The 12,365-nt window shown below is 43.3% G+C and overlaps 1 protein-coding gene across 4 annotated transcripts in view; it reads right to left on the reverse strand.

Moving 5' to 3' along the window:
• Window positions 1–12,365, reverse strand: part of LOC135378262 (neural-cadherin-like) — a 366,541-nt gene that overhangs the window by 284,363 nt on the left and 69,813 nt on the right. For all 4 annotated transcript variants that reach the window (XM_064611240.1, XM_064611242.1, XM_064611241.1 and 1 more), the window contains exons 3-7: window positions 9,756–9,947; window positions 7,230–7,476; window positions 6,664–6,880; window positions 6,256–6,367; window positions 3,130–3,522 (exon numbers count right to left, since the gene is read on the reverse strand). In XM_064611240.1, coding sequence (XP_064467310.1) covers window positions 3,130–3,522; window positions 6,256–6,367; window positions 6,664–6,880; window positions 7,230–7,476; window positions 9,756–9,947 — 1,161 coding nt within the window. The remainder of the gene's footprint in view (window positions 1–3,129; window positions 3,523–6,255; window positions 6,368–6,663; window positions 6,881–7,229; window positions 7,477–9,755; window positions 9,948–12,365) is intronic.

A 12,365-nucleotide genomic window follows, 5' to 3' on the forward strand; every position in this document is an offset into this window, starting at 1 on the left:
TCTTATCGCGGCGAAAATCGCCGCGTGGTTACGCGCACGGGACAGCGTCCAACATCGTTATACGAATACTCGAAACCGCGGTCTCCATCGCTATACGCGGGTCGTTTCCCCATAGAACCAATGTATATTTTGACGGTAAAATCGTGAACCATCGTTTTACGAGGGATATCGTTATACGCGATATCGCTATCCGCGGGTTTTACTGTACAACGAACAAATTCACGGCTCCTGTGAGACTTCGCTATAACGAGGTTCGACTTCATGTTTGCGATAATCCTCAAAATTAACAGTAAAAAATTAATCACAAACTTGGTTTAAGACACACTGCGTTCATGACCTCTCAGCACGGCACCAGATTTATTTTCGTTTCATGTGACCTTCGGTAAGCCAGGACGAGCCTTTCCTGTCTAATGATGCGCGAAACAAACAACACTTTTTCATGTTTGGGAAGAGTTCGAGACGCCCCCAATGTTCAAGAAAACAAATTCTTGAGAAAACAAAGCTCTTATCCTACATACACACCTCTAAGCCTAATTTTTTTCAGCAGAATCTAAGAAGGATGAGCCACCCCCTGGCTGGTTTCAGCTGGAATGGCTCATGTATAGGGCCCTGTGTTTAAGGGTTTTAGTATGTTTTTTGAAAATCGGGGGGGGGGGGGGGGAAATGTGGTTTTATTTCAGGAATAATCGATCAATTCATCTGCTGACAATACCAGCAGAGGGCTAAAAAGCTGTTACTACCGTTTCATTCATCACACTCTAAGTTAATCAAAAGGGGCAATTGTGAATTTGTGCTTTAATAATGCCCTGACAAGAACGTGCCCATGCTTAATCAAAGCTGGTTTTGAGGACCAGGTTGTAAGGTTGACAGGGACTGGCTACCCAGTGAGTTCTTAACCTCAGTCGTTGAGGCCCTTTTTAAGCGTTTGTCTTCCAGATGTCACATCCCGGTGCGTAACGCGGACCGCAGAAGAATCTAATTCCGTATGTGCACCATATTTCTTTGGCTCAAAAAGATAGGAGACCCTTGTAACTTGACTGTGGTACAAGAGAGAAACTGATGTTCTGAGGCTGGAACAACATACAAGGGACAGATACAAACAAAGCCTCAAATTGTAATCCAGAAGATGTGGGTTCGATCCCTACAGCTGGCTAACCTTTTCAGTGACTTTCATCTTTCATCGTTGACTGTGGTGTTTTCAGCTCCTAACAGACTTAGTAAATTATGTCAGGTCATTGACCCTTCACGCACTAATTTCGTGTCGCACCGCACAAAGCACAGGCAGTCCTTTGCTGCGTGTTGCTCCAATGCGGTTTATAATATCCCTTCGTCATGCGGTAAGGCCTATATTGCCCAGACCAGCTGTTGTCGTAACGACTGTCTCTGTGAGCATGCCTACAATGTTGAGAATAACAGGGACGGGTGGTTGGCTGGACACTGCTAAGAGTGTGGTTGTGAACGAATGTTTCCTGCTTGTACCATATTAAAAAAATCTAGTAATCAACTCACTAGGGAAATAATTTAAGCTAAGGCAGTACACGATAAAGGCCAAGGCTGTGTGAGCACTCCGTCTGTCGCACTGTCACAAAAGGAGTTAAAATTCTCAAGTAGCGCATCCTCTTGCGCTATGACATAACGTCATGCATGACGGGTGGTCTGCTTTGAGCTCCTCTTTGGGTACGTGCGTACGTGGAAAAGGGGGGGGGGGGTTGATAATTCAACTGGTTTGGTGCTGGTTTCCTGTTTCGGGTTGTCTATCTTGTGTGTCATTTTTTCATCAATTGCTGAAAGTAAGCGCTAATTTGCCTACTCTGCTCACTCGTCTGTGTCATTTTTTGCGCTTCCACTCTTCTACGTGTTGTGCCCAAGCATCAATGTTACTCAATTTATTTCAGGAGCTGTAAAACAGGGTAAACTCAGGTAATATTGGGTGGAAAATTAACAAAAAAGAGTGCTTCTCGCATTTTAGATTGACATAAGATGCAGAACAGCTGTGCTGAGTGTACAGTGTTTAGCTATCTCCAGTCTCCATAGTCGCGGCTGAACTGGCACTTCGCAGAGTTTGCTTTCGGGTTGTTTTGGGTTTTAGTTTAAGTGATGATGATGCAAATTGGAGGGTAAAAACAGGTCTTAACAGGTTTTAATGGGTTTTACCCTAACACACAGGGCCCTACTAATGTATAATCCAAGAAATTATGTAAATCAGGACCACCCCATGTTCGATGTAATGTGTATGGCTGTTAATGTATTAAACTGGCTGGTCCATTCAAAGTAGCCTATTTCATAGTGGCGAACCCAAGTGCAGCAGGACCTCTGCACTGCTGCCTCGTTTGGTTGGGCATATGGCCTGATTGCCAACAGTTTTAAAACGTCATTGCTTAACAATGTCAATGGTGCATGATAGTAGTGCAAAAGATGCGAATGTCAAATATGTAGTAAATCGATAATATGCATGACACTACAAACTGTCAGTTATATCGGAGAGTCTCAAGGTGAATTCCATGATAAATGCACAACAATGAACGCAGTCAACATGGCATGTGCACCGTCACATTTTGTTTTGCCTTGTCTTCAAGGCAAGAAATAATATTGTGATTCCCTCGTTCTTGATTAGCAGTTCCCATGTATCACATAAACCTTTGACATATTAAGCACAGATTTGTTGGCAAATTATAGAGAATGACATAACACAAGTGAAATGCAGCAATGAATAACAAGGACCCAACAACACGGACAGGCTGCTTCATACATTCATATTTTTGTAAAAGTGCAACAGGATGAAAAATTGTGGTTCTGGAAAGCTTCTGCTCAAACTCTTTGGTCCTTCGAAGGCTTAATGAGACTCCACAGTAGGATTCCATAAAACGTATCTGTTACACAAAAAACAAGCACTGAGATGTTCCAAACAGAAAGAACCACCAAATGTACACATACCAAAAGGATACAGTAATTCACATAGTGCTTCATTTGTGATCCTCTCTATATCATTCTCGAAACTGAGTGCTCGTTTTTCCACTTTAAATATTACAGTACAGACAGAAAATGTGCACAACAAAAACCCAAAAGATGTTCAACCTTCCCTTGTCAGTAGTACCTAAGACGGCCCTGACAAAAGATGGCAACACTTACCCGTCCTTTCCTCAATCTGGAACATCCCCGACGTGGTCCCGCTGTTTACAAACCCGAAGAGTATGTTGTCTCCATCTTTGTCACTGGCCACTACTGTCGTCACCAGGGTGTTCTTTCCTGCATTCTCATCCACATTTGGTGTGTACACATCCTGACTAAATTTGGGAGCTTCATCGTTCTTGTTCTCTGTGTAGATGCGTATCGTAGCTGTGCCGGTCAGCGGAGTGTCCCCACGGTCTGTGGCACGCACGGTCAGGACATAGGTGTTGTTCACGTCGGCATCCAACCGCTTGTTAGAGTAGACCACGCCACGGCTGTCAATGGTGAAGTCGTCCTTGTCCAGCGAATACACCAGCTCAGCATTGCGCCCGGTGTCCATATCCGTGGCCGAGACTATGCAGAAAGAAAAGCAGCATTCCCTATTGTTGTTCTGGGGGGTTTGTACATTGTATACTCTGATCTTGCCAAGCTATCGGGATGCAACAGACCTGCACATGCATTCACATGCAAATCTCTCTAAGTACAGCTGCTGACAAATTTTTTGGACAACGCCTGTGTATCATCATATTCTAACTAACTAACTAATGCACTTCCATGTCAATATTTCAGACAACTTCAATAAAGAACACCTCAATTTTTTTCCACACATTTCAACTTGACATTTAAGTTGCTTGGTGATTACTAGCACACTTCTCCTGACACCTGGAGAGCCATGACAAAAGTCGAATCTCAGATGTTGATATTTCATGCAATTGCAGTGGTGGTTGCATCAATGCAGAACATCATCAGGAGCTTGTGCACAGTAGGAGGAAGACCTTGCATCGTGATGCATGGCAATGATTAGTATGCCAACGGTTTTTGCTTTTGGAATACAAGGAATAATCTAGTACATCATCCTCGACATCCGGTGAGGAAGGCAACAGGGTGGTTGATTACTGTATATATTTGGAAGTACAGTCTAACCTCGATATAACGAAACCCACGGGGACTGCAATTTCTTTCGTTGTATCGAACATTTCGTTGTACCGAATTGAAGGTCACGAATCGCGACCTTTGCGAGGGCGCGCGCTGGACATAAGCGTCGATAACTCCTGCTACGATGCGGAAAAGTTTTTCGTGAAAAATGACAACAACTACAAATACAGCGCCAAAGTGCACCTATGGTATTTTATTCTTGCGTGAAATAGCCGGTTATACGCGTCTGCATCGTGCCTAGAAGACGCAGTTGTAGACGCAGACTAAGATTGTTCGTACGCCCCCGAAGCCACCGCAGCTTTCTCCATATCGTGTTGCGATCTCCCACAAACCTTCTACGTCTATGACAGTGTGTTTTCCATAAGGCTCTCCGTTGCTACGGCATGTTTGTCCCCGTCAAGAAAATCATCTAGGCTGATTTCGTCACTTACGCCGCAACACAAACGAAGCGTTTCCCACGCGCGCAATGGCGCCTTGCGTCTCGTGCTCTTTTTACTTGGCTGCAACCGGTCAGTTCAAAACAAGCGCGAAAAGGAGAAGCCTCGGAAGAAAATTCCTAGCTTTCCAATGACTCAAACTTCCTTTTGTAGGCACCAGATTCCTCCCGACCCTAATCGCGCGTGCCATCTTTCGCCGCGGGAACAGGACGCTGCTTGCGCCCTTTGTTTTCATAACCCTAAAGTCGGCTTTGGGGTCATAAACCGTATATCGTTCTTTCGCTGTATCGAGGCGGCGGCTAAAAAGTGTTTCGTTGCAGCGGGAGTTAAAATACATTGATCTCTATGGCCCTCTTTGGCTACATTGATCTCTATGGGAATCCAAATTATTTCGCTCTATCGCGAATTTCGTTATATCGCGTTTCGTTGTAACGAGGTTTGACTGTATTGAAAGTTTTCATTCTAATATAATGCGAGGTGGAATTTTTGTGCTGCCATAGGAGAAAGTTTGCAACTGCGGGAAGGGAACACCATAAAACATTTTAATGGTTAAATGTGGGAGACTTGCATCCCAGCATTATGATGCGTTGGTTGTACCGCTGACAGGACTGATGTTACACACATTGAAGATGCCGAAGAAGAATGTTCGACTTGCTGATGCCTAATATTGTCCAACACGATAGCATCCTTTGCCGAATAACTCAAATAGAATGCCAGAAGGTAGCAGCAAAGGCCTGCAAATAACGTAGGTATCCCCGAGTTCTTTCTGCAATGGCACATTTTCTCTGCTGGACGCAGCAGGGCTAGAACATCAACACAAATTGTCGGAAACTGTGCTAGCCTTTTGCTCTAGCACTGGGAAGTTCATCCATACATATTAGTGGACGTCCCAACTTTCCTGTACAGCTGCTTGGTGTTGAAACTTTGTACTTTATGACTAGGGCCTGACTTTTTAGGGTTAAACCCGTATCCGCCCGATATTTACCCCCCGAACGAAATCTGTAAAATTCGGGTTTAACCCGAATCTACCCGAAAACATCCAGGTCACGTGGCACACACATAAGCGTGCATTAAAATAAAGTTTGATAACATTGCTAAACATTAGTTCCATGTTAAGACAAATTTTTATTAAACAAAAAAAATCACCCGAATACACCCGAATTCCTGACGACAGAATATGCCGTAATGGGATTTAACCCGAATACACCCGAATTTTCAAACGAAAAATATCACCCGATATTTACCCCCCGAATTTGGCCAAAAATAAAACCCGAAAAAGTCAGGCCCTATTTATGACACATGCCTTGAAAGCATTTTTTGTCACTTTCGTTTTCAGAAGCACATGGTAATAAAGCCAAGCAGACAAGCAAAGGCGAAAGGAAACGTTTCACCCTTTCTCACTGCTTGTGTGGTCAAGCGAAAGTACTGTTGTAGACAAGCAGCTGTGAAGATGGGAAGAGAGGACGGATTAGCGCCTGTGATCACACCGCAGCATTTTGGGTATCACGTATAATGGAAGAATGCGTGTAGTAGTAAGACTGTCTTTAAGGACTACTTCTTCAAGCAAAAAAAAACCTTGCACTATATGCGGGTAATCTGTGCCCCATTCGGGAGACGGCAAAAGCCGACTCAATATTTTTACAACTACAAATATTTGCAGGCCTCCATGAACATGCCCTTAGCATTTAACAAATAATTACGTAAAGGTCGTTACCTTGCAAAATAGACGTTCCAACTGCAATATCTTCATCGACATTATGAGCCTGATAGTCTGGCAGTTCAAATCGGGGAGCATTGTCGTTCACATCCGTCACTTTGATCGTCAGCTAGAAAAGAAAAAGCGAGTACTGCTGTCACCCTGTGGATGGAACACCAGTGGCATGGTGCATCATACTTTACTTGTAATCATGTGCAGCATAGACATCACTGCAGGCAGTTTCTAACATGATGGTACACTTTGTACTGCACAGGAGTCCTGAGTCAGGTTTCCTGTGCAGACTAAGACCAAAAGATCAAGACACCAGACACCAAGGCCTATTCTGTTTCAATTCAAATTTCAAACAGCCCAGAGGTCTTATTTCACGCCTATGTTACGCGGCACAGCCTCTCTGCTACAACGCACCTCCACAGAGGTAGAGAATCCTCCAGAGTCCTCAGTGGCAGTGACAATAAGGGAGTAGGACTTGGGCTGGCGCAGGTCCTCGTAATCAAGCTCCTTGGCCAGCTTGACGACTCCGCTCGTAGGCCCGATATTGAACGTGCCAGCTCCCTTGCCCTGGGCACGCAGCGTGTAGCGGATTTCCCGGTCGGCAAAAGATTTGGCTTTAACTTCGATGATGCTGAAATACATTGTAAGTTATACAAACAAAATTTTTCTCTTCCACCACAACTTCATGTGGCCGTACTAAGTGTAAGTTTGGCAAGTTTGTGGGAGGCAATAGTGCCATAAAAGAGCACACACCCGTGCTGTGTTGTCCAGTTGTGTGTGCTCTTTTATTCAACTACTTGTTGCCTCATTACACAATAGCGATAACACTCTTGCCTACTTTGTAGTTTCTAAGCAAAACAAGTGGAAGTTTCATAGATGTAGAACGAGAGGTACCTGTATGGAACTACAAGTACTCCTTGTTCACACAGCTGGAAGGGTAAGATTCTAATGAGAGAAAGTGAAAAAGGAAGGTGTCCTACTCAGAGTCTTTCCTCTGGTTCTCTGGGATGGTTGCCTCATAGGAAGGCACGTAGAACTGTGGCTGACGTTTGCCTCCCACGATAGAGAGGCGTTCTTCTGGGGTAGACTGATGCTGCCTATCACCCACTACTCCGTTCAGGTCCTCAGCTTTTACATACAGTACGTACTCCTTGTCCAGCATAAAAGGCGCGCCACCCACAGTTATTATCTCCCCAGAGTGCTGGTCCACTTCAAAACGGTTCCCGCCTGCAGAATGACAAAATCACATGTCAACCTAAGCGCTAAAAGACAAGGTCGACAAAATAATTTTTGTCAATATCAGAAATCATCCGAAGACACTTTTTAATAGTGAATGAGACATTTTAGAATTTGTTGCCTCAGGTGCCAAGTTTGAATTTGTTTCCCAAAGTGATCTTGAGCTTAGCTTTATCTTGGCTAGCTTAAAGCTCTTCCTTTTTTTCCTCCCAACACTACTATCATGAAATGTAGGAGGAGGAATTCAGTATCAAGAAACTCCTGAAACAGGCATGGATTCATCTAATACCTTCTATATTTTCTCATGCAACAGGAGATTTATCCATGAAGATACAGAAGTGCAAGCTTCGGGGATGAGTAACACTAGAATTTGGGGTAGCAAAGGAAGTGTAACAAACATCCTTTCAGATGTGGAAGGGAATGTAAAGTTTTAATCTACTGAGGGTGAGACAGGACAAGAGCATATTCTTCATCTCCTTTCTTCGCAGTTATTTTACGCTCCTATTGCTCTCATCAACTGATCGCCATTCACTCCAACAGAAACAGGAAAAGATGACAATACACCAATGCTATGTGGATTATACTAAATAAAAGGTGCCATTTGATAAGAACTGCAGATAAATACCCAATGTGTTACTACAATTAAGCAATGCAAGGCAATTCTGTATAATAACACGGTTGACAACCAATGTGATTACACACAAATGCTTATTGGTGTAGTGTAGACTAGGTATAGCACAGGCTTGTTTTGCACCACACTATTTTTCTTTGCCCTCCTCTTTTTGCTTTTACAGAAGAGTGCAATGAACTAAAATTTTTAAGCAGTTTATGCAGAATTTCTTCCCAAAATATGGATGTTCACCCCTCAAAGCTGGAAGTTAGGTGGCACCCTACCAACAGAAGGCTTTTAAGCATACTTTGCCTTAATGTGTGAAGCTCACACAATACCAGATATCAAAAGCCTGCCAGTGACAGAAGCTCACACAAGTATAACATGCAGTGCAGAGAGATACACTAATATAATTTCACAGATGAAAAAAAAAAAAACGTCAAAAGACAGTCGAAGAATAAGAGACAATTGACACAACAGTGAAGCCCAGTATGTCACACTCAAGATCAATTGTTCATGTATGTGCCAATGTGCACAGTAAATTGACGAAGTAATGTTTGAGACTGCATTGCTACAGTGTGGAAAGGTATTTAGGAAGTGACACACCGTAAAATGGTTCAACATCAATACCTACAGTTATGATGTGGTGTCAGTCAGGTGAAAAACGTGTGTAGTTCTCATATTCACTGTATTTTTCTTTTCTTTTTTAAAGGGGCACAAAACAGGTCGACGAACATTCTCCAATTATTATGCTCAATGAAAAAACGTAGCTCACGATATCCGAATATGAAATTCTTTTGTTTCTTGTGAGCGTCTTTAACACGAAACAATGCCATTCAAAGAGCATAATCCGCGCGAGCCTCTCCTTATCCTTGGAACCGGGTCACGTCACTATATTTCAGTGTATAGCAACACCGAATTCTAGGCGCAGGTGGTGGGGGAGATTTTGCTCTCCTAGCCAATGAAGGACCCCACGGAGACAAGCTGCAGCTCGCGAGGGCACCGGTTGCGGGAACATCGCGGTGACCTCGCAGAGCAATACAGCACAGAAAACATAGTGCGCATGTGAAGTAGAATATTGAGGGTTTTTGGTTCAGTTTGAACTGGTTACCTTGGATTGGACAAGGGGGAATATGTTTAGAGTTGACCTCACTTCTCGATATTACAACAAAACTAATGTATAAGCGTCCTGCATTCTAAATGGCTGATGATGCGCGACGTCAAAATGACGTGTCGCTATTGTCGCCAGGATATCGCAGGGCGGGACATGAGGACGAAAGAGTGCAGCGAATATTCAGCCGGTTTGGAGCCATTATTTACTTTTTTGCGACAACATTTTTTTTTTTAACGTTCACCGTCGGCAACGTATCACAATGTACTTTAAAAAAGTGCGCCTCGTATACCTGTTTATTGTCCCTTTAAAATTTAACAAAAAAAAATGGTATTTCATTCTAACTGGAACTAGTGCATAGAAAAACCAACACACACTCGTGTGCTGGCTTTGCAGACAGGCAACGCAAGTTCCAAATAATGTCCCTTCAAAATAATGTGCGAAATAATGTGCTGCTTATCTCGAAATTAGTGTTGCCTTTTTCCACCCGTGGTTCTTGCTTTCCAGAGAAAAACGCCAGAGCGAACGGAGAAAAATCCTAAGGCTTACTTCTGTCTCGCACAATGGAGTATCGGATGTTGTGGTCCGTGTCCGGATCCCTCGCCTGCAACTTGAAGACAGGAGTGCCGGCCGGGGCATTCAACTGTACAACAGCCTGCATGGGAATCGGCCGGTTGATGAAGTATGGAGGCTCGTCATTCACGTCCGCGATGTGGATTATGATCCTCTGACGCTCTTTTTCTGGAAAAATAAAATCAAACAAATCATTAAGCAGCTGTCTAGTAGACATCAAATGTTTCCCCTCAGTAGTATCCCACCGAGCACATTTCTGAAAAGTGTTCCCAAGACCAAAGCTGCTTTACAATAAAGGCAGTCTATGAGATTTGATTGCTGGAAGAAGTTGCTCCCACGTGCTGTTATAATATCGCGAGAAAACCTTTCAGAAGTGCTCCATTAACACTTAAATTTCAGTTGACTCACTGTGCACAGTCACTGGAGGATGTGTTCTGTTTGTTTGAGAATTTGCTGCAAAGATGCCTATGCATCCTGAAGGATAGCAACAGATGTACAGCTTAAGACATGCCCTGAAATATGCTTTGCTATGCAACTGCATACACTAATATTTATAATTCAGTAGTTCGACTGGATTGGCTTTGCGATCCTTAATGTCTGTTGAGCACCTACGAAATGGCTCCAAAGAAGACCATAATCACCTTCACTGAACTGTGACTACACAGGCACGCAGCACAAATGTTTCCCAAAAATCAAGTTAGAGGGTGAGGTCCTTCAGCCTGCTTCAATTGAATGGAACTCCCTTTAGGAGAACTGACCAATGCATTGGTTTTGAAAAACAATCAGCATTGCATGGAGTTCGTGTTTGTTCCACTTGAAGCTCAGGTTTTGCATGAGCAATGAGCTTTGGTTACTCATGCAAAACGCTAGCACTGTTGCCAGATCTACTGAAATTGCAGTAGATCTACTAGATTCCTATTCAATCTATGGAAATACAGAAATACTGAAAAAAGCTCAAAATAGTGCAAAATCAAAATTTTTCTCGCTGAAACATGGTTATGGGTTGCGAAAGACAAATTCATGTTGCAGAGCTTTATTTCGTTACGTCGTACTTGATGTACGAACAGAGAAGTGACGCTGTTATAGCCGGAACTACTGTTTCTTACATCTGAGATTACTTCTTCTAAACTGTGAACTATCATGGCACCAAAGTAGAAACTTTATCGAATTACACCCATGGCCTTGCTACACAGTACACTCCTTCCATCTCTGATGTCTAATTTTCAGAGAGAGAACAGGGCTGCCTTCTTTTTTCCTTTTTTGGAAACTATCCAGAAACAGTGCAAGAAGGCAAAGTGCTGACCATTGCAAATCTTGCAAATGCTTTTCTTAAACTTGAGACACCTGACAATCCACAGGCCCTAGCACGGGGTGGAGGCTTCTCCGGATCTCCACCCTTATGGTGGAAAAGGTCGCAGACGTATAATCCTTTCGAGGTCATGATAAGGACAAGCACCAATCGCGTCTGTGTTCTACATCAGGGAAACTTGTTCAAAAACCGCTGGGCTTGCCATATTCAACTAGATGCGCACAAAGAACCTCGTCTGAAGTGAACCTCATGAAACTGAACGCAATCTTCGTGAACACAATGAATGGTTCCATTTATGACAGCGATAGCATGCGAGGAGGCATCGTGTCATGTGTCTTCAAAACGAACTAATCCTCAGGTTATCGGGAGAGTTTTCTGTGTTTTTAATTTTTGAGACCTCTCGAAACGCGGTAAGCATGAACGCCAAAGCAAATTACAGTAGTACAAGATTGAATTGGCTTATAACATAATGAAATAACAGGATAACTTGTCTGTGCCACTTATCTTCGCACTATCTCGCAATACCTTGGAAAATATGAACACCAAAACAGGGGACCCTAGTTATCAGCCACACTTTTGTAAGATTTGTGTGACTTTTGTGAGATTTGTGAGATTTTGTGGATTTGTGAGACTCCCACAATATATTTTCTTTCATTCAGTAATCATGATGATACAGTTATACGGTTATGATACAGTTATTCACTGGCATACCCAGGGGGAGGGGTGGTTCAAATCCCCTGCCTGAAATGGTACTTTTGGTAGTGCATTTGGGAGAGGGAAATGAGGGGGAAGTCCTCCTCTAGGGAAATACCTATAGAGCCCCTCCCGAAATATTTTTCTGGCTACGCCGCTGCCGTTATTCTACATATGGCATCATTTCTGTAATAAAAGCATTTTTGCTACTCAACGGAATACAACAGATTTTTTTCTGGTGAATTTTTCGATCCTGTGAATGAACCACGACTTACTAGATTATAACGATCGATCATGTCGTGGGCACCCCCTTCCCTGCACCGCATTTTTGGAAGCTAGCGGTGGCGCTTCTCATCGTCCCAGTTATTGCTTCCTCAATTTCTACAATACTTTGTACTTCAGCTTACCTTAATATTTCTGTACAAGCGATGGACGTTCCACAGATGTTTCATTCTGAGGTTGATTATCATCATCATTCTACGCGTTTTCATAGGAGCTATCGCTGTCGTCTGCTACGGTAGTCGTACATACGCTTCTGCACGTTCAGAATTCAAATTTCTATCGTCCAATAGTGGCGTGCCAAT

This window comes from Ornithodoros turicata, chromosome 1 (genome assembly GCF_037126465.1).
Source record: "Ornithodoros turicata isolate Travis chromosome 1, ASM3712646v1, whole genome shotgun sequence".
Lineage (NCBI taxonomy): Eukaryota > Metazoa > Arthropoda > Arachnida > Ixodida > Argasidae > Ornithodoros > Ornithodoros turicata.